Here is a 23,626-nt window from a genome sequence, read left to right on the forward strand (position 1 = left end):
CTCTATTTTTACACATTACCATCAACATATACAGCAATCCTTCTACATAAAAATAGGTTACCATGAGGTTGCAGGTTCGGTCCCTGCCCTTGCTCAGTGGGTTAACGATCCGGCGTTGCCGTGAGCTGTGGTGTAGGTTGCAGACGTGGCTCGGATCCCGCGTTGCTGTGGCTCTGGCGTAGGCCGGTGGCTACAGCTCTGATTCAACCCCTAGCCTGGGAACCTCCATATGCCGTGGGAGCGGCCCAAGAAATAGCAACAACAACAAAAAAAGACAACCTTTAAAAAAAAAATAGGTTAGGTTCATTTGTCATTTTTTATTGCACAAATAAAACAAACACTGCAAATATTTATAAATACTAGAGAATATAAATTAAAATATGAAAGTCCACTTTCTTCTCCCCAACCTTTCTCCCCATTCCTGAAGTACCCCCTTCTAAGAGTCTGATCTTTATCCTTCCTATTCTGTGTATGTGTGTGTGTATTTATACTTTTGTGCACATGTATATCGGTTGGGATTTTAAAAATCATAAATGCTATGGTATTGTATTTATTATTTTCTAACTTTTTAAATTTAAAAAAAAAAAGGTCTTGAATCTTTCCATGTAAGTATATATAGGGCTGTTCATTCTCTTTAAATACTCCTTTGTGTTATTTAATATGAACATACCAGATTTAATCACTTCACAATAATTGATACTATGTTGTTGTTGTTTTTTCTATTTTAACTGACTGGTGTAATGTCTTTATGCACGATCCTTTTACATATGTGTGAATGCTTCCATAAAAGGCATTCCTCAAGGTAGAATTAGTGGATATCTACACCGTTTCCAAGCTTTAGGTATTATGAACAGTATGGTAAGGAACAATCTTGGTTCTCTGATGTTCTCTCGGAAACTTAGTTTAAAGCCTAATCAAAAGAATGAGGTAAGTAGGTGGGAGATCTGAGTTCTATCTAGGTCCTGGCTGTGTGAACTCATAAATCTTACTTTGTCAGAAACTTAGATTCTGAATGTTTAAGTCAAAAATAAATAAAAGTAAGTTAGAAATTAAGCTATATTATTGTTAAAGTCTCTCCTAACTCTAAAACTTTATTATATAAATCAAAAGAGACAAAGTATTTTTCTGGGAAAAAATCATAAAATTTTAAAAGATAGTTGCTTAAATATATATATATATATATCTATAATAATATCAATAATTGAGTTCAACTCAACAAATGTTTTACCATGTATAAGTTACTATCTTTAATATTATGTCATATACAAAATGAGATAACCCCTCTACCCTCAAAACTCTTATAATCTAGAAGTGAAAACACAAATCCATAACTAATTATAATAAGAATATTAGTGTAAAAAAAAATTATAAGCAAACTCTTCTGTTGAATTGTGCATTATTTTAAACCTGGACACAGGAGATATGTTCAATGAACTCTTTACTTAAATATTGAGTCTCAAAAAAAAAAAGATCAAATATTCTTCGAAGCTAAATGATGAAACAAATCATGTTCAGCACTAACTCAGGTTTGCTCATGGGGCTACTCTCACTCTACTCCCAGGTGCTGTGGAGAGGGTGAAGAAAATCCGAGACTATGCTTTCGTGCACTTCACTAACCGAGAAGATGCAGTGGAGGCGATGAAAGCTTTAAATGGGAAGGTAATGTAGGACAAAGGAAAAATGGGTACAGATTCCACCAAAGTTTGGTGTGGAAGTTTTACTCAAGGGAGCAGTCCTGCAAGTCCATCTCACTCAGGCTTTTCCCATCTCTGACTGCCTCCGTCCATCCAAGATGAACAAAAGAGGAGTGATGAAAGGTACGACAATGGAGATATGGTTCATATGTCCAATGCTATCTCTCATTTTGACTGATGTGGACAAGTCAGTTCCTTTTAGAAAGAAGGAATTGGAATGGATTATTCCAATGTGGTTTTCCTAATTCCAATTTTCTCTCATTATTTCAAAGATATTATCACCTTCGTAGTGCGTTATTTCAGAGGCTGATGATGAGAAAAGATGTCAAGGTTATCATTCTGTCCTCTGATCTTCCAACCCTGGAAGACATGGAATCTCTTCACCTTGCCATGAATAAAGTCTGAGGGGAAACTCGCTTCTACAGCCTTATTTCTGATTTATACGTAGGGACCAATGCAATATTTACTTATTAATCCAATAAATATTAAAAGGCTTTTGTAGACCACTTATCATGCTAGATAATGTTTGGGATACAAAAAGGATCAAACTGAGGATGTTTATCCAAGGGCTAAAAGTCAGCAGGAGGATTAAGACAAGTAGGCAAACACCATTGTAAAGTCCAGTCAGTTAAGTTTTGTTAAAAAAAAAAAAAAAGAAGTGGTGAGAATGTTCTAAGGAAAGAGGAGTGGGTCATTAGGAATCAGAAAATCTTCATGGATATAAGAAGACAATTTTTAAGAGAAGCTACGAAAACTGGGCAGAATTCCAAAAGAGAAAATATGGAAAAAACAGGCACGGAATTTGGCAAGCGCAAGATATGATTGTTGAACTGTGAAAGGAGATTGCTTTGGTACAAACCTAACACACATAGGGCTGTTTCACCCACCTGGTCCTTGCATCAGTCAGTCCTAATAGGAGCAGACGGCAAAAGGACTCACTACGAAGGTGTGCGTGTCAGGTAGGGAAATTAAAAGAAACAGTGCAGGAACCTGGGACTCACATACTCCTGTAGCCAAGGGGGCAGGGACTGGAGAAGCCACAGGAAATCTAAAGGAGGGAGGATTGTAAACAGCAGGTCTCTTTGAGAAAGTAGTGACCTTTGGCCAGTGGACACATCCAGGCCAAGGCAACCTGCAGAGGAGGAGCCAAGAGAAGAAACAGCCCTAACTCACTGTCATCTCTCCCCTCAACCTCCTGCCAGGCCTTCCCAGCGGCCAAATCCAAATCCAGCCCCGATCTGGAAGGCCCAGGAGCCCTGCAGGGGACTCCATGCAGAACTACCTCCTGGAGCAGGGAGGCTGGAACCAGTGGGGAGTGGATCTGGAGGGCAAATAGGGGTCTCCTAAGCACAGGTCCTAGCACAGGTCCTTTAGCCCTATGAGCTACTCCTGGCCTGCAGAAGTATTTGAGCCCTGGGGGGAAACCAAAGTGCTAACTCTGAAACACAAACAGAAAACTGCAAGGCAAAAATGAATGCATATTTAAATACATGTCTATGAAGCAAAACATCTCTTCTTCATGGATGATTACGTTTGGTATCATTAAAAATGTGATTACTTTGAAAAGAGTTTGAAGTTTAGTTTCTCAATTTGAAAACCTGCCTGAGGATACATGATGCTTGACAAGAAGGGACACTCATAAAGTGAATGCTAAATAATTACACTGGCAAAACTATAATGGAAAAGTATACCAACTGTTCCAAATTTTCACAGATGATATATTTATAACTAGATATTTTTATAGCAATGTACACATACATTATGTAGTTAAATATGTATCCAATATTATTATTAAATATATATACTAAATATTTACACTATACAATTAAATACATATACTAAATATTATAATTATATTTAACTATAATATGCCATGAGGAAATCAAAATAAGTTTGCCTAGGAACTATAAAGGTTTTTGAGCATATATACTCAAAAGAGAGGTAGATGTTTATGATAGATTATGAGATAGATATTTATATTTGATGTATTAGACAAGGTGAGGCTTTGAAGTTTTTTGTGCAGTGGAGTAATGATCACATTAACAATTTAGAGGAATTAACCTATTAAAAATTTAAGTTTCATAGAGTAGGTAGAGAGACATAATTGGAACTAGTTAAACTACTGTCGTCACCCAAATGAGAAGAAATAAGAGCTTGAATGAAGGTGGGGATGGAATGTAGGAGAAAGAGCTCTACACAGGACTATGAGGGGTGAATCCAAAGGACCTAGGAATTTATTGGAGATAGCAAAGAGATAGAAGGATAAGTCATTATCAATTTTCAATATAGGAGCCAAGGATAATGCTATTAGGGAAGTCAGGAAAAGAAGCCTATTTGGAGAGAAGGCTAATGAATGAGCTTTGCATGTGATTATTCATTTATTCTATAAATATTTGTAAATGTCTACAATGTGCAAGAAATTTTGCCGAACTTGGAGTGACAAAGATTAATAAGATACTGTCCTATATCTTGAAACGCCTAAAGCAAATAAGTAAAATACAGTACTGGGTTTAAAACACTGTGAGAGGGCCAGAGGAATGCAGGACAAAATCTGTTATAATAAGAAATCTGATTTTGCAGTAAAAAATCATCCCATTAAAAACATCTCTTGATAGGGAAGTGCCTATAAGCAGAGGCCTATTTGGTGATCTCATTTTCCTCAAGACAGGACCAAAGACAAAGAATTACATCCAAGGGCACCTCATTCCTTTAATACTCCAAGTCTGCTTCTTCTAATTACATTAACATCAATCTGAGATAGTTGGATTATCAGCTCAATTCTCTCTCTCTCAGTGTGTTCCGTCTAACATATTTGATACTGACTTCTGCTACTAAAAAGTAGGTAGATAAATGCAACTAGAATAAGAGGCTGATTAAAATGATCAGGGTGATCATAAAGCACAAACATGGGCCACTGAATCCAGGGACCACTGAATCACTCATGAACTCATAAACTGCTGTGAAAGGGAATTTTTGCAGAGACACTTCACACCATTTCTTTTCTTTATAAAAAAGAATATTCTTGTTTGAAAGAAGCCACAAATGCTTCCTCAATACATCCTGCCCCTTTGATCAGAAACACATCAATCTATCAAGTATTTGTTGAGAGCCATCTTTATCTTTGTCTGTTATGTATACAAGCAACACACAAAAGCAAGTGACATGTGTCCATCTACACACAAGCATTATCTTCAATATCTGAATCTGGCTGCAAAATGTCAAAAACTTATGTCAGTTCTTGAGCACAAGTTTTAAGTAGGGCCTGACTTGAGAAAATTCAGTACTCTCATCCCTGTTTGTTTGTTCCCAACTGTTTAGCAGGTCAAAAGGCTGATTCATAAGGAAGTACCAATGGGGACAATGTAGCACCCTCACGTCCTTTAGTAGGGCCCCCACTTTCAAGCCCCTCTTCTCTTCCAGTAAAAACTTACCTATCGTGTAGCTGCTCTGTGGAGAAGGATACTTAGCTGGATGGCAGCTGGAAAGGCCTGGCTTGGCTGCCCATGCCCAGGTATTAAAAATCGACAGGATCTCTTTGTTGGTTTTCTTTCATTTTCATTGCACTGTGCAAGGTACTGGAGATTATATTCCACCCATAATTAACCTGAAATTTCTCAGTTACAAAGTTATATAAATATGTAATTTAAAAAAGACCTATCACATAAAAATATTGCATAATTCTGTCTCAGTGACTGCATTCACTTAATAAATTTGCAATTAATAAGTCAATGGATAGTGGTTAATTTTTCACTGCCAAACCTGCTGACAGGTTGTATGCAATTTCCCACCACTCAGGGAAATTCAACTGGCACCCAAAACAAGAACCTATGAAAAGGTAAGATATATGTAAGTGAACAGTCAAAAAACATAGCAACAAATAGACTCACACTGCGAAGAAGACATGTTACTAGGGATCAGGCACAGTTGGTTGTCTTCATATCATCTCACATTGCCTTTTCCTTGCTCTTTACAACAGGTGCTAGATGGTTCCCCCATCGAGGTGACCTTAGCCAAACCAGTGGACAAGGACAGTTATGTTAGGTACACCCGAGGGACAGGTGGAAGAGGCACCATGTTGCAAGGAGAGTACACCTACTCTTTGGGCCATGTTTATGATCCCACCACAGCCTACCTTGGAGCTCCTGTCTTCTATGCCCCCCAAGCCTACACAGCAATCCCCAGCCTTCATTTCCCAACCACCAAAGGACATCTTGGCAACAGGGCCATCATCCGAGCCCCTTCTGTTAGAGGTAACACTAATCAGCTCTTGCCTTAGAAATGATTTGTGTTGTAATAGCTTTAGACAAACTGGATGGGTCCGGGGGGGGGAAAGAACTGGAAAATTGTTTATTGAAAATTGAATATTTTTATCAATAGTTTTCCTTCCATAGGAATGTTTTTCACATTACAACTGGTTATTGAAAAAAATTATCCAGAGCATAGCGTGAGTGAGTCTAAAGCACGCATTTGATCTTTGCATGGGCCTATAAAATTTGCACAAAGTAAAACTCAGGTCCATAGTTGTTAATTTCTCCCTTATCATTATCTTCCCATATTTCAGTCATATGTGACTCATTACAAGACTTCCAACTGAGAGCAGTAAAGTTCAGTGGAAAGTGATTACCTCATACAGCAAAAACATGTCAAGATACATGTGTATTCAATGGTGATACAGTGCCATCACATCCATATATAAATCACAAATTATCATAAGCATATGCTAACAGATATGTGAGATGCTCTCAGATGACCTCCCCCAAGAAATTCGTCCTATGCCTTCTAAAAAGCCACATTATTAATGAAATATACTTGTTCCTCCAGGATACAGGGAACTAAACAGTAAAGTCCAAATAGGAAAAAAAAAAAAAAGAATAAAAACCCCCAAACAAACAAACAAAAAAACCCTCAATCTTACTGCCAAACAATAAATCTTTCCTACTGAATCCTATAGGAATTCCACCTACTCAAGCAGTTTTCTGAGTTCAGTTAGTTCAAAAACTATAAAAGATAAGGAAGGCATTTTTTTTTTATTTTATTTTCAAGAAACTAGTTTGTCTCTGCCTAAGAGGATCCTTCAGAGTGGTTATGCGAGGATTTCCCCAATGCCAATTGAATCTCAGTTCTATCTTTCAAGTATGACACCAATCTTGGCAATTCAATAACATACTGTGTATTTAAATCTAGTCTTGGGTTTGGCTAGAAGCAAAGGGGCATGTCCAGATTACTGTGGAAACAATTGTCTTACTATGTTTTACTATTTTTCAGGAGAACTGAATTGACCATCCTAGGAGCCCTAGTCTTCAACAGCCTTAAAATTCCATACTCATAATACAATCATTCTACCCCAAAATTGTAATGGAAAAGAAATCTTCAGGATTTCCTTCAGGATAATCTGTCTATAGATTTGATGACGAATTATGTCATTAAAACATTGTGCATTCATAATCTAAAATAACATCACTAAATAACCCCTGCGTTAAGTTGCCAACCAGTTGTAATGTAGGAAAAATACAAACTTCACTCCAAGGGAAAAAAATACCTGTCTTATAACAAGAAAGGAATCAATGAATGATATTCATGGATGAAGGGTAATCAATTTAATTTTTTATCTCTTTGTGCCACCAATAAGAAATCAAGGTAGCAATGTGGCAAAACGAAAAATCAAAAGGAATCTATTAATGAAACTCAATGGAAATTTAAGCCTTGCATTGATAGAATATAAAAGGGAAAATGGTGAACTTAAAAACACGTTTTCTAAATGTTGGTTTTCCAACATACTGTTAGGAATGGAATACTAGGGAAGCTAGAGTTCATTTCTGCTTTACTGATAAATGACAAAAAGGCAAGACTTTTTTAAAATATGTGTGGTCATATTATGCTGGGATGTTTTAATAATACCTTCCCAACATTTATTAATCCGTAGAAACATATCAACAAATGGTTAATGAAAGAGAGAAAATTGCAAAATTTTTCTCTGTACCAAAGTTTTAAAGTTGCACATGTACTTACCCATAATTTGATAGTATTGCTTTCTCCATAGATAGTTGGGGGGAAAAAAAGACACTATGGTGAACTCTATCTTACGTTGAGTTTCATTACGTTAGAATCCTACAGTTTTCTACCCATCTTCAGGGCAATAATCAATGTGACTTGGGCTAACTTTTCCATTACAGTAAGATTCAGGGTGATTTTCTGGTGGTTTGATTCAGTTTAATGCCTTCTTACATTCCTAGAAATTTACATGAATGTACCTGTAGGGGCTGCGGGAGTGAGAGGACTGGGCGGCCGCGGCTACTTGGCTTACACAGGCCTGGGCCGTGGATACCAGGTCAAAGGAGACAAGAGAGAAGACAAACTCTATGATCTTTTACCTGGGATGGAGCTCACCCCAATGAATCCTGTCACTTTAAAACCCCAAGGAATTAAACTTGCCCCCCAGGTGGGTAATATTATTCCAGAGATAGCATGTTAAAGTTGGGCCAAAGATCATCGTTCACCTTTCATCCAAGGATTTGACTTGATCTCTACTTGGGCTGTTGTCTTATTTTGTTATATTAAATAAAGTAGCTAATCAATATAATGTACTGTGAGAAAACAGTGGGCATTGTGGGTGTTGAGTGCCACTGTTCCATTATAGACTCTTTATTTTATTATTATTAAGAAGTTTGACACTTTAATCTTCTGCTGAAATGCAAAGATCCTGAGTACTATTAGGAATTATTAACCAATACCTTAAATGAGAATAAAATGAAGCAGAGACCCAAATACAGAATAAATGCCAGTTGTAGGTGAGCCAGGTTGGTTGGCAAATGAAGAGCACTCATGACAGGGCTTGAATAGATCACTTAGAATGTCTTTTCTTAGAAACACTGAGGCTAAGAGAAAACACCATGCTACCAGAGGGGTATCATTACTCATATTAACAATGAGATGCCATCAGTCATAACAAATCAAGCCTTATATAATGATTATTTTGGAGCAATGGCATTACAGTAAATTTTTTTTGCTTTCATTTCACAGTTCTGAAGCTTCCATGTTTCTGAATAAGGCTATGATTTTTATTACTGGAAAATTAAGTTATAAAAGTTGTTCCAGTGTGAACTGAATTATGGAGTTGAAAATAAAACAGGATCTGTGTTAACCCTTAGGCTACGCCCTATGGATGTGCAGTACATACTGAACTCTGCAGAGACCTTTTAACTCAATAATCAATATCCAGTTGTTCAGAGTTATGGTTTGTATATCCTAAAGGAAACATCCCTGCTCCCACCCAAAAGACGCAAGCCCCAAATTTATGGAAGTAGCCTTCTGGTTACAATCAAGTAGAAAACTCGATTTTCTAAAAGCTCAGCTTGAGTGCGTTTTTTGGTTTCTTTGTTTTGGGTAGGATTAATGGCTTTCTTATATACATAAATTAGTTCATCTATGGTTTCTGCTAATCCTATCCTGGCAAATTTTTTTTAAAGGATGCCTATCAGAGTGGTAAACAGTAACCATTGTTCTGTTCAAAAACCATTGTAGGGACATCCATTATGTGCCAAGTACTGCACAAGGTGCTGGGATGGAAAAGGGAATATAACACAATCCTTGTCGCCAAAAATCATACGGCAATCCAATGAGAGGATCCTGACACATTAACAACTACAATAAAATCTAGTACATGCCATGATGGAGCTTTGCTCAGAAAACACATCTTTATCATCTTGTGTTAAAATCTAAAATTAGAAACCTAATTGAAGAATTAGGATGCCCAGAAATAGTTTAAGAAAATAAAAAGGAATCATTGTCATAAATTCTGTGTCAGCATTCTAAGGCTGCTATAGCATGAGTTATATTCTCTGCTTATATGAAACCCAGGCTAGAAATTGGGCACACTTTATAGTCACATGTGAGTAATATCTGTCAACTAATGAAAGATTTTTAATTTGTATGTCTCTGAATTTCTGCAACCATGGCTTAGAAATTAAAGACCAGGCTACCCTATTCAGTTTAAAAGGAGCCTCAACAACTCCAGGGGAAAAGTAGAAACTTCCAACAATAAGAGGAGAGGTACAAGTGCCTCCCTGTGGAGCCAGTAGTTGGAGATGGAATCCTTTACATGTGCTTGCACAATAGGCATAAATGAGCAGGCAGGACTTCTAACATAATTCACTATTTTCCAGGAACTTTAGAGAACACACTGTAGATGACAAGAAATGCTACAAAACTAAGAGTGTTAAAAAGCAAAAGTTAATAGAGAACACAGGCACAATCCATAAATTTAATGAACTGGAAAATGTCATGCTATTGCAGTTGGATGAGCATTAGAGCGAATGAGATAAGAAGCTCCATGGACTCATCCCGGGGCTTTGTTCTGCCCCCAAATTTATTTTTTTGTTTTGTTTTGTTTTGGGTTTTGTTTTTTTTTTTCTCAGACTTACATCCTATTTTGCACAGTTTACTAAGTCTGCTGCCTAGTGGGAGCATGAGGGCTTGTGGACCACCAAAAATGGCTTCGGGATAAAGAAAATATGTGCCTTTAGGCAAGATTCAGTTTGGAGTAATGACAAAAGAAAAAGATACATGCAGGAAGATTCTAAAAATCAGATCATTGTTAAAACAGCAGGAAATGGTGTTTTGCCAAAGACATTACAATTGTCAACACCCATCTATTAATGTTCATCAATAAATACCCATTAAACTATTTTAACTCCATTTGTATGAAAATGTGAGGTTAAAATCCTATGACAAATGACATAAGACTAAGTTCTTAGGTTATTTTCTCTAAACCATTATAAATAGAAAGATTCAGGGTAACAATGAATAAATCCAGCTACACAGTGCTGGAATATCATTTTTTTCAAATGGAATAAATATAGCAAAAAAGTCATAAAATTAAACTATTGGTTAAAAAGTTAGAGCTAATGGACTGAACGAAAAGCATATTAGAATAAATGGTGTGAAAATTATTTTTATGAATAAATAGAATAACATTTTTAAATGGAGTTCAAATTGAGTTCATCTTAAATTTTATGAGTCATTAAAGCATGTGGCATTTTATATCTCATATTAGCTTAAACTCTGAAGATTCAAGTTTAAAAACCTGAAAACTGGAGAAATAATGCAAATGTGACCTTTGAAAAGGAAATCACTTTTTTTTAATTTTGTAGATATTAGAAGAAATTTGTCAGAAAAATAACTGGGGACAACCTGTATATCAGCTGCACTCTGCCATTGGCCAAGATCAAAGACAACTCTTCTTATACAAAATAACTATTCCTGCTCTGGCCAGCCAGAATCCTACCATGTGCGTAACTTGTCCAAATTCCTAATCATTTAGATTTTAGAATAAGATTTTCTCATAAATTAAGTGTACTTTATCACTATCTAAATATGATAAATGTTCACGTCTACTACCTACTAATTTTTCATTAAATGTGAATATTGAGATGTGTATTTGGGATATATGTGACAGCTATGAGACTAGCATCTCAAAGCCCCTAGCCCCTAAGGAAGGAGTTCCATTGTGGCTCATCAGTAACCAACCTGACTAGTATCCATGAGGTTTCAGGTTCAATCCCTGGCATCACTCAGTGGGTTAAGGATCCAGCATTGCCTGAGCTGTGGTGGCTAAGATCTGGCATTATTGTGGTTGTGGTTTAGGCCAGCAGCTGCAGCTCCTATTCGACCCCTAGTCTGGGAACTTCTATATGCTGTGGGTGCAGCCCTAAAAAAAAAAAAAAATCAAAGCCCTTAATAATGTCATATAGACAATAAAAACTGTACTCTAGTCAGCCAAATGTTAAATGTAATAGAAATGAAAACTACAGCCCACCCTCTTATCTACATATTATTTTGGTTGAACCCTACAAAATTGCCTCTTTATACATAATAGCACCATGCCCTGCCATTTAAATTTTGACACAAAGCTATAACCTTTTTGTTAGTGGTTATTGCCTTCTGAATTTTATCTTGAGCCTGCATTTCTACATGTATAAGGAACCATCGTGTCTCATATGTACCTTAGAAAAGACTGGTAATGACTTAACAAGTATGTTCCAGGAATGTCATCAGCGACCATGTTCCAGGTCACTTCACAAACATTCCGACATGATATATACATTTAGAAGCTTTCAAAACAAAGAGAATGAGAAGTACCTACACAAAATTCCCATTATCTGATCACCTTAAAAAGCGAACAGCGCCTTTAGGTTTTCATCTGACTCCACAGCACAAGTTTAAAATGAACCCCCTTGCCTGACTCTGCTTTCCAGCCACCCTTTCACACCCCCGAAGCTAAGTGCCTACGTGGATGAAGCAAAGACCTATGCAGCCGAGTACACCCTTCAGACCCTGGGCGTCCCCACAGACGGGGCGGACTCCTCAACCGCAGCTGCTGCTGCAGCTTCTGCTGCCGCGTTTCCAGGTATGAAAAAATAGTGCCATAAAAGGCACCATGTACAGTGTGCTTGGTAAAACCCTCCTTGGGACAGTGGACTCACAGAGTTGTTCGTGAACTCCACCTTCAATAAATCTGATTTACACTGTTCTGTGTCGTGGCCAAAAAGAATTTGCCTGATGAGTGAGCCATTAAACATTAAAGCAGGAGGCAAGAGAATTGAGCTGGCAGCAGAGGTGGGGTCTAGTCTCTGCTCAGCTGTTAAGCAGCTGTATGATTGCTGAATGAATCAAGCTCTGGTTTGTTTTGGTGTTTATTTTTGGTAAGAAGGTTTAGAATTGCCTCTTCACAGCTGCTGTTTATTTGAATTCTTACTATGTGCTAGGCCCTCATCTAGCTCAGCAATGCCCATGACAGTGGCAAGAGAGCAGTTCTGCCATAATGCCCATTGTACAGATGAAGAAACCAAGTACTAGAAAGAGGTAATCATTTGGCCAAGGTCGATCAGCTTTTAAGCAATCCCTGAACTCCCTCCCAAACTCTAACCTTCAGTTCTAATCAAATTCTGCTTTTATTTTCTTTACTTTTTTAAAATTTTTATTCTATTTTCTTTCTGAAAGTTTTAAGTCAAAAACTGTGTGTGCACATGCACGCACATGCATGCGTGTGTGTGTGTGTGTGTGTGTGTGTGTGTGTGTGTGTGTGTGAGAGAGAGAGAGAGAGGGAGAGAAAGAGACAGAGAGAGATGGGGAGGAAGAGAGGCCCTTTCAGTAGGTGGATAATCAGGCTTATTTTATCTGTTCTATAATTTTGGTTGGAGGCATATGCTGATTACTTAAGACTAAAGCCTATCAGTAGATCAACATGCCTTCAGGATCACATTTAAAAGACTTTTCCCTATTTATTATAAACCCACAACAAATGCTAATAATTCAAGATGAATCTTCTAGAGATTAAAGAGGACCAGACAAGAAATGTATTTTGGAAACTTTCCCTCCGCAGTTAGCTTGAGTAACTCCATTCTTTTTTAGTAATACAAGTCTATGTCTTTCAAAGAAATCTGTCATTCTGACTTGTCATCATGTTGGCATACCTTCAATAAGCCCAAATCGGAGAGTTCTGACTAGACCTAAAATTAGGACATTGCTATCAGCTTATTAATTCATATATCGGTCATGTTTAGGCATGAGAACTGCTTTATTCCTCACATCCATAACACCTGGGCATGTTCTCATTTTCTCTTATTTCTTAAAACTTGGGAATATGTCTTCCATGTTGGCAAGTGAACTTGAAACTAGTCATGCTTCACACATGAATGTAAATGTGACCTCAATTCCAGCTTTGTCCTGTAGAATGTGGAAAAGATGTATGATGCCCCCCCTTCAAGATTACTAGGGCAACAGCTGCCCAGTGAAGGCCAAGGTCCTTCCTGGACTGTGCTGGGGCCATCATCTCAGTGCTTGCTTTCCATACAACTGGGTGTTGACACATCCTCTTTCTGGGGATTTGTGACAGGCTTCTCAGTTCTTAGAGAAAGTTGAGTGCCTGCCTAACAGAAAGCTGTACCCCAAAGACACCTAATTAATGTATTATAAAAATAAATGACCCACTGGCAGGAGAATTTTAAAGTTTGCTTTCACATTGGAAAGGATTTGCTTTTACCCAAAAATGTTTTATCTTATCCTCACTTTTATTTGCTCCTACAAGAAATAAAAAATTATTTAGCACATGAAGGCTGTCTTGGGAATGCCTAAGAATTTGAAAGCATCTTTTATAACTTTCTATGGAGTCAAACACAATAATAGGCTCCAAGGGAAAAATCTATTTGAAACAAAAATGCTCTTGAGCTTAAGATATTAGCCAAATTGAAAAAAAATTCAGAATCCCTAAAGATAAGATCTATGCTACATGCAAGCATGCACACACATGTATTTTACTTACTCATTTAACTTTAGAAATACTATTTCCAAAATTATGAAAGTAATTGTTAACACATTTCTCATATCCTTGGAAAACACACCAAACTTCACTGGCACATTAGTCAGCACTACTGCCCAAACTGCACGAGCCAAGGAGTAGATTCAATTTCTTAAAAACTAGTCCAGCCAGCTTCCCGCCACCATTTCCTGAGAAGCCACCAGAAACAAAATCAATGTGTCTGGGGCTGGGCAGACTTGCATAGCCTATCAACCAAATGGGCTTTTCAAGTCCCCATTGCTTAAGTATACATTCCCCATTTTCTTGTTATCTTTCACAATTTGGGGATCATCTTAGAAATAACCGGGTTTGGGTCTAAAACATTAACAGGAAAATATTGTTTTTCGATCATAGCTATTATACTCTTTTCTTCAAAAGTGAATATTAATCACTAGACATAACTAGACATAACACTAATGTGACTGCCCAGGGTGATTTCCTTATCACTCAAATCCCTTAGTTCTCTGACAGCGAGGACCAGCATCAAGGCCTCCAGATACACCTAAGACAGCTTGATGGTGGCGTGAGGTCATTTTTGCCCTATTTGGCTCAGTCAAAATATGTCCACAGGAATTCCCATTATGGCGCAGCAGAAATGAATCCAACTAGCACCCCTGAGGACATGGGTTAGATCCCTGGCCTTGCTCAGTGGGTCAGGGATCCGGCGTTGCTGTGAGCTGTGTAGATTGCAGATGCAGCTCAGATCACCCATTGTTATGGCTGTGGCATAGGCCGGCATCTGCAGCTCCAATTCAACCCCTAGCCTGGGAGCTTCCATCTGGTGCACCTGTGGCTCTAAAAAGAAAAAAAATAATAATAATCCACAATAGGCATTTGCTTTTATAGTGCTCTATAGAAACATGCTAAAACTACTTTAAATATTTCTCTCTACTGGTCTATCCAGTCTCTACAGTCCTCCTTGAGTAAAGGTAATAGCTTTTAACATTCTGTTTCTGTGGCAGTGGAGGTGCAGCAGGACCAGACCCACAGAGCCCATCCCCCAGGCCTTGCCGGCTCATCAATTACCTCCCTTCCTTTATAAGTTCTGAGACCCTCTGAAAAAATTCTAAATGTTTGGCTCCAGTCAACTCATCATCCTGTTAAATTTCGGTTTCCTGGAATTTAAACAATGTTTCCAGTTTTCTAAGAGTGAAATAATTCTGACATGAGTGGTTGACCCCACTTTAAGGAACACCATTTCCTAATCAATGAGTCCAGATATGATATCCCCTGGGGGCGCCTTTTTAAATGCACATATTAACTTTTGGTGTTAAGCAAGATGCTAAATTTTCATATTTCTCAAAGAAGATAATAAGCCAAAAAGAAACAAATCTGAATCCCTTTCATGAATTTTTTTTTCTGCTTCCTCCTCCAGGTTACGCTGTCCCTAATCCAACTGCATCTGTGTCCGCAGCCCAGCTGAAGCAAGCAGTGACCCTGGGACAAGACTTAGCAGCATATACGACATATGAGGTCTACCCCACTTTTGCAGTGACCACCCGAGGGGATGGATATGGAACCTTCTGAAGAAATCTTCCTTGTAATTTAAGAATAAAACACACAAAACTAAATCGAGAAGAAATTAACCTCCAACTCAGTCCCCTACTGATCACAAGTAATGCTCTTCCCAAAGTGATGCTTTGCCTGAGACTGTGCAGCATATACTAATTGTAGAATCATGACATAAGAATCTTATTCCTAATGAAATCAAATGGTAAGCCATTTGTCTAGCAGAAAGCTAAAGAGCAATTGCCCCCAAACGCTGTTCTTCCAAGGTTCCTGAGTGTCTTGGGAGTATGTTTACAAACCCTGACAGAGGGGAGAGGGATCTTTTAGCCAGCAAGCATTCAGGGGCTCAGCAGACCTGGGCAGCCAGTAGCAATCAAGGAAGCCAAGTCATTCCAGAAACTTAACCCCCGACTCACAGCTGCTTTTGTAATACTCAAAAATTACGAAAGGCAAAGGGATGGTAGAAGATGCTTCTCCAAACACATTTCCCTTTGCCCACTGCATGGGGCATGTTCACAGGCTGGAGCTCGTGAGGGACCGTCCAGGTTACAATGGAGTCAGCATCATTTCGGTCTGAGATTCTGACCAGTCAATTTGTCATAGGTCAGCATCTTCTCATTCCCTGCAGCCCACTCCCCCACCCCCCCGCCGAGGAACTGGAAATTGATGTGACATGTTACACCTATAGTTATAAGAAACCCAAGCCCGTTGTTTATTAAACTCATTAGCCCACACCTCTTTTCCCGTAGAACTCCTACCCTCCCCAAGCATCCCCGCAACATAATAATCATGCCAATTTGAAATGACTTTTTCTTATTTTAAACATTTTTCTTGTCCTTATTGATTTATTTTCACCTCAATCTCATTTTACTCATCTCTAAGATGGTAAGAAATTAAATCTACAGAACATGATTTATGATACTTTCTCCTATTCAGCAAACTGGCTGAAAAGTCATTTCAAACAAAGGGAGAAGTGAAGATTTATTCTCACTTAGTTGCTGTTTTTGCAGCACCCAGCCCACCGTCCAGCATTCAGAGACAATTATATTAACTTGGGTTCAGCCTGGGACTGTCTAACCCACTTATACTAAATCTGCCAGGAAATCCACTGCCTTCTCTTCCTTTTACTTTCAATAAGTATAAGATAGTTTTACCATATCAGAGTCCTTTGGTCGTGAAGTTATCACAGGAGAATCTCATGTCCACACTGATTATTTGAGGAGATTCTTCAGACACTCAGCAAGAGTGTCACTTGTCAAAATCCCCTACAGCTTTGGGTCTCTTCTCTAGAGGATCTGAGGTGAGGTTGCTGCAAAAACTGAGATGGGGAGGGGTGGAAGGCACCACTTTCTTTTCGTACTTATAAATGATGGCTTTTTGTTCAAAACAGAAATAATCAGTCTAAATCCCAAATATCTTTTACCACTCCAGTCTCATTAGTAGCTTAAGAAATATAGTACCAGATTTCCTTTTTAAAAAAACCCTTGGCTTTTGTAAAATTCTGCATATGGAAGGGAAATCATAAACACCGAAGCATTAAAAAAATTAGTTAACTCTTGAATGGAATTTTGATCTAAAAACAGGCCAAATTCCAATCAAAATCAGGTAAATTCCAACAACAGTTAAAGAGTCCTTGTAACCTTTAAGTTCTGTAACTCCAATCAGGATATCAAAGCCTCAAGGCTACGACTGAAACTCTGAAAGGCCTTGTGCTTTCTGTTTTGCTTTTCATATTTCCTAGGACAGTGTTTCTCAGACTTGATTGCACATTAGAAACACCCGGAGAGCTTTTCAAACCACCAATGCCAAGATGACACTTCATGACAATTATATCAGAATGTCTTGGGATCAGAGCCTGACATCAATTTTTTTTTTTAAAGATCCTTAGATGATTCAAATGTGCAACTAAGTTTGGGAACTGCTGTATTCTTTGTACTTATGTCCTATCTTAATATTTTTTTATTTCACTTTCATTAAATAGAAAAATGCAAGAAAAAATTCTCTAAGTTATAACAAATAGCCAGATCACATTTTTACATATATTCATTTCATGGAAAATATGAATGTGAATATAATTCCTATTAGCTTCAAATTAATTCTTGGACCAAACAAATTCTAAATGTGAAGTGGTAAAAAATTCCTCCTTAAGAAATTCTTAAGTCCTAAATTTACACTTCCCTGTAGACCTGCTTTCATACTCAAGGTGAGTCAGTACAGTAAGGGCAGGCAAATTTCTACTCTGTCCAAAGAAGCCTTCCAAATCCCAAGAACAAAAGTTTTAATGTTCTTTAAAATCTTTGAAAATAAACAGAAAAATTCACTCTGCATATCTAGTATATGCAAAACAGAAGGTATAATCCAGGGGAGATTTTAATTTAATCAAAATGAACAGTTAATACAGGAATGTTTTTATGAGAAAAAATATTATTCCAGATTAAATCATAATCACTTTTTTAAAAGGTCAAGAGCAAATACATAAATATGCAATAATACCAAAATATCAAGAAAATTACCACTGGAATATCATCATCTCATTATTTGCTTGAGGAAAAACACAGCTATTCATGGCACTTACTTCCTAAGGACTAATTTTATCCGAGTGAGAAGATATAGGTTTATTTCTATTTGAAATCTTACTTTATTCTAATAAAATCTAGAGAATCCCATTTAGAATATAAATCATAGAAAGTATCAATGTGTTTGCCATACCATATGTCTGCATTTCCTTTGCCAAAATTAAGTGATGTAGAGCAAATTCTACTATGATGAGTTTGAAACTTTAAAAAATTGGGATTTTTTTTTTAAAGCAAGTATAGAACCAAAGATTTTTTTTGCATGATGTTTCTATTTTTCAAGGAGTATAAAATTTCTTATAGAAGACGACTCCATCGTCTTCAGAAATTAGCACTTATTTAATACTTATCATGCCTTGTACAACAATATCAATTTTTCTATTTCTCACATTATTGCTTAATAGAACAAAATTAAAATGAGTCAACCCACCAAGTGATGCTAACAAAATACCCAAACCAATAATTTAGAAACCTCTATTAGATTAGAATTCGGTTTCTAAATTTGGGTAATTAAGAGCTTAGTGAGAATTAAAATCAGCTCTATGTTGCTTAGGAAGAAATGAAATAGCAGTGAAATTAGATATCAATTTTCTTGCCTATAAAAACGCTGCCTCTCCTTAAATTGCCGTTATCTCTCTCCCACTTCGTTAACATAGCTAGAAGACCATCTTTAACTGCCACAAAATATAACTTTCCTTGATGACCATCCACACCCATCTACCCCTGTCCAGACCTGGTATCATGCCAAACCACACTGTGTTGGGTGACAGCACCCAAAATGCTGCTAGAAAGCTACCTCATGTTAAGAAAACATTTACTTCAAAAAATACCTAACAAATGAGAACATATTTCCAAACCATGTGTCCTTAAATTCTTAATGGTGGATGGAAATTAAATTTTAGCTATGTATCGATCATAGCTAAGCAGAAAATTACTTCTAGTTTTTCTCAAAAGATTTTTTTTAAAAACTTCCCACCCCATAGATTAGCTTTCCAGAAATATTACCTCAACATGGTTTCTAATTTATGCTAATGTTTACTCTATTTTTAAATGACTATTCTGCAGTTCTTTCTTGGGCAAATGGGTCACAGTGTGAATCCATGGTAAAAGGGAAAGTTTCCTTTGCAGAATAAGGGTCAATGAAGAAAATTAGGATTTTCCCTAAGCTATCTTTGTATTCAAAGCTACAAAGTTTGATAAAATTAGTTATTGTGCAACACCAGCACAATCCTAGATTTCCCAAAAGTAACTTACAGGTAAAACTGAGCAAGGGGCCCCAATATTCACACGAAGCCACAATCGTGTATCCCCTACTTGCACTCTTATAGACTTTTCCAGGGAGTAAAAACATAGCTACAACTAAACGTAGAAACTTGGTACTTTTTATATTTTGTAGATACACTTTTTACATATAGTAGAGACATCAGTTAAAGACAAAATTCAGTTTCAAATATGACACCACAAGTGAATGTTGCTCTAAATATTTTTAAGAGAAAATATGAGTAGCACAATTTAGGAATATTAATATACTTATGGAAAGAGAAACGAGGCGACAAACATTCCTACCTGACATACAATAGCCATCTGCTGGGTTTTGCTAAATTGATGGTCAGAGCTGAGGTTGAAATTTCACTTTATTACTGACATCTCTAAAATGATCTCAGTTTAATAAGAATATATTCATAGAAAGTGTAAGGTATCCACCAGCCTATATATTTGAATTCCCCAACACTAGAACAAAGCAAAGCAAGTCCTGTTGCAATTATTGAAACTATTAGGAAAATAATTTTTTTTCTGACCCTCATATCCTTTATCTTTACTCAATAAAAAATAGATACAAGGGGCGTTCCCATCGTGGCGCAGTGGTTAACAAATCCGACTAGGAACCATGAGGTTGCGGGTTCGATCCCTGCCCTTGCTCAGTGGGTTAATGATCCAGCGTTGCCACGAGCTGTGGTGTAGGTTGCAGACACGGCTCGGATCCCACGTTGCTGTGGCTGGTGGCTGCAGCTCCGATTAGACCCCTAGCCTGGGAACCTCCATCTGCCATGGGAGCGGCCCTAGAAAAGGCAAAAAGACAAAAAAAAAATAGATACAAGGGAGTTCCCATCATGGCTCAGCGGTTAACGAAACAGACTAGCATCCATGAGGATGCGGGTTCGATCCCTAGCCTTGCTCAGTGGGTTAAGGATTCATCATTTCTGTGAGCTGTGGTGTCAGTCGCAGACGCGGCTCGGATCCCACATCTCTGTGACTGTGGTGTAGGCCGGTGGCTATAGCTCTGATTGGACCCCTAGCCTGGGAATCTCCATGTGCCACAGTGCAGCCCTAAGGAGACAAAAAGACCAAAAAAAAAAATAGATATGAAATATTCTATTGCCCCCCAAATGTCCAACATTTTATAAGCCAGCTTCTTACAATGTTAATACAGAATATAGAATGTGCAGGTTTCAGAAGGACAGCAATGCAAACCTTGAACACAGAGACTTATTCATAGGAGACAGCAGGCTCTATGCATCCCCACCTTATATGTTAGTTAATAGTGAAGAGAAATTCATAAATAATCTAGAAGTAAAAAATAATTAGGAAAACAGAAGACTTCATTCACTCCAAAGTGCCTGGAATATGATATAGAACACTTCTTCATCTACCTCTCCTTTGTGGCCTTTTTTTCCATTTTGAGGGAGAAATCAAGAAAAAGAATATGCAGCATTCTCTCTTCATATACGTTACTTTGTCTAAGGGGAGAGGAAATACCAAGAAACAGCAATTAAGAGAAAAAAATCAGCAGCCAAAAGTTGCTTCTTGGAGACTGGGGAGCCCCACCCTGCTCATGATTTAACATCATGGCTCTGAGGTGACAATACATCCTGGTTTGCAAAGACAGCACCAGCTTACATCTGTTGTCCCACTGTAAATATTAACAATCAACAATTAAAATGAACAGTTGTCCCCCTTACTCTCAAACGTGTCTCATTTTAGAAAACAGATTATGTATTGGCTTTATCTTGATGGCTCTTGTTTTTTTGACATTGTAGACTTGGCTTTATTCTCTCTAGCCACTCCTTTCTGACTGAGGTAGACACATGGTGAACACAGAGGAATGCATCTTCTCCTCCATGAGTTCCCTCCATCCATTCCCCCTCTAGCTGTCCATCTATAGCCCCTCTCTGGTCCTACATTTCCTCCCACTGCCCCTTGGCTCTGGGTCCTGAGTTCTGCCTTCATTTTAACAGAGCTCGTAGCCACTGGGCCAGATTATACTGAAGAAAAGATGAAAAATAGCTCATGGGGACATGTGCTGTCAAGATTCACAGAGCATTAGTAGGGTCTTAGAGCATTTGCTGATTTCTTTCTTCCTTGAACCAAGAGATCTACACTTCAAATCGGGAAAGACTTCCTACGTAAATCTTCACATTAAAAGGCACATTGTCTTTTCCCTTCCTGTATTTTACAAATTTGCTCAAACACCAGTTCCCTTGCATTTAACCATTATGGTTGCTCAACTATTCTTCAACCCAAATCCTTATAAAATCTCCTATGAAGGCTTTATTATTTTTAATGGAAAATAACATTGACAGATGGTGTCCTTTTTAATAGAAATTCCTTTTTCACTCTTCCTTTATTCACTTTACCAATATTGAAAATTAAACAAGTTTTACAGTCTCTCTTGCTATTAACCCAAGAAAGAATGTATGATCAGTCTGTGTTTACTCTACACCTACTCTTATGCCAGAAGCTGTGAATACATTTTTTTAACTTCTTTCCCCAATGGGGTACACAGTCGAGTGATCCATTCTGCATTTTTAAAAACTGAATATAATTGCACATATTTAAGTGCATCAGCTGGTAGGTTTGTCACTTAGTCAGAATCCCCAAAATAAATCATCTCTGTTCTAAACCTTGTTTCCACTATTACTGCCAAACACTAAGTAGTCACAGGAAGCCTTTTTAAAGATGAATTTAACTCTTGATGTATTATTATTGCTACTTAAGCAAAATGAGTTTTCAAATATTTTCCCCAGGAGAAATATAACAGATTAGTCAAATATTTAAAAAGAAGAAAAAAATTTTAGAGACTCAGAGGAGCTCTAGCACATGGAGCTGACAAATTCACATCCTGATTAATGATGTTAATGAACAGGAACCCATGCTTTTTGTTTACCTAAAAATATTTTGGGGAGTTCCCATCATAGCTCAGCAGAAACAAATCTACCTAGCATCTGTGAGGACTCAGATTCCATCCCTGGCCTTTCTCGGTTGTCTAAGCATCCAGCGTTGCCATGAACTGTGGTATAGTCACAGACACAGCTTGGATCCAGTGTTGCTATGGCTGTGGGGTAGGCCAGCAGCTGCACTCTGATTTGACCTCTAGCCTGGGAACCTCCATATGCCGTGGGCGCAGCCCTAAAAAGACAAAAAACCATATTTTGGTTATTAACTATTTCTATTTTCTAAGCATACTTGTGTTTATAACATTAAAAATCTGCTTAACAAGCCTTATCTATACCTATATTTTTGCAATAAATGATTTACAAAGAAGTATATATCCTTTTTTCAAAAGTAAATTTTATTTTTAAGCTTGGCATTTTTTATAATAATTCATAAGGTGTTTGGGGTCTCACTGGCTGCTGATAAGTCTATTTACATCAATGTCATCATCACTAGTTTAAATATGTAATGTAATTAATGGCATTTTTATCCCTATTTCTTCATGAGTTCTTTTTTATTTTTCCTGCTTTTCTGACTGCAGTATAGCCAGGTAGTGTTATCTCTAAATGAAAAGCATGCTGTCAGCAAAATGCATCTCTAGTTTCTAGGTGTTAAACAAGTTCTTGCTTCTTTTCCTTTTTGTTATTATTGACATTATTTATGTGACATTAGTTAGCTGAGGTACCAAAAGAAACAAAAACAGTATTAAAGAGTGTGCATGAAGCACTTATTTTTGTACTTTGAGTACGATGATGTATAAAACTCTGATCTATTTAAATATGCTGAGTAAAATTACAACACTCATTCATTGAGAAAATAATCATTGGTTTGGAAGATATAATGGGCACTGTAGAATCATAAATCACATGCAGTGAGAAATAATGCAATATTGTGATGACTAGTGTAATTCCAGGATGGGAAAATGATTTTAATTGAACTTTCAAGCACCATTATAAAGTTGTAAAAAGTATCAACATGTGTTGCTGACTCATTTTTTCTCTTTCCTAAAAACTAGTTTTACTCCAGTAAATATCTAAATATTAATGATCCATAATGATCATGTCCTTTAGGCGACTTCTTTGCATTAACATTTTTTATACAAGTTCCCTCTGATGTATCTTCTGAGAGTAAATGTAACTGTTATGATTGAATCCATTATTTTCCAATCAATAGAGAAAATAAGAGGAATACTCAGAAATAAAAAATAATGAGAAAACATGGCTCCAGAAAGGTAAGTGGGCTTTGAAGTCAACATTTATCCTGAGGGTATCTGCTGATCCCTT

At 37.4% G+C, this 23,626-nt stretch overlaps 1 protein-coding gene across 2 annotated transcripts in view; it reads left to right on the plus strand.

Moving 5' to 3' along the window:
- Positions 1-15,627, plus strand: part of A1CF (APOBEC1 complementation factor) — a 75,162-nt gene extending 59,535 nt beyond the window's left edge. The window contains exons 7-12 of one of the 2 annotated variants that reach the window (XM_047761086.1): positions 1,562-1,659; positions 5,671-5,944; positions 7,928-8,133; positions 10,844-10,980; positions 11,948-12,099; positions 15,425-15,627. In XM_047761086.1, coding sequence (XP_047617042.1) covers positions 1,562-1,659; positions 5,671-5,944; positions 7,928-8,133; positions 10,844-10,980; positions 11,948-12,099; positions 15,425-15,576 — 1,019 coding nt within the window. In that variant the 3' untranslated portion in view covers positions 15,577-15,627. The remainder of the gene's footprint in view (positions 1-1,561; positions 1,660-5,670; positions 5,945-7,927; positions 8,134-10,843; positions 10,981-11,947; positions 12,100-15,424) is intronic. The other variant, XM_047761087.1, reaches the window with a different exon arrangement.
- Positions 15,628-23,626: the final 7,999 nt, after the last annotated feature.

This window comes from Phacochoerus africanus, chromosome 15 (assembly GCF_016906955.1).
Source record: "Phacochoerus africanus isolate WHEZ1 chromosome 15, ROS_Pafr_v1, whole genome shotgun sequence".
Lineage (NCBI taxonomy): Eukaryota > Metazoa > Chordata > Mammalia > Artiodactyla > Suidae > Phacochoerus > Phacochoerus africanus.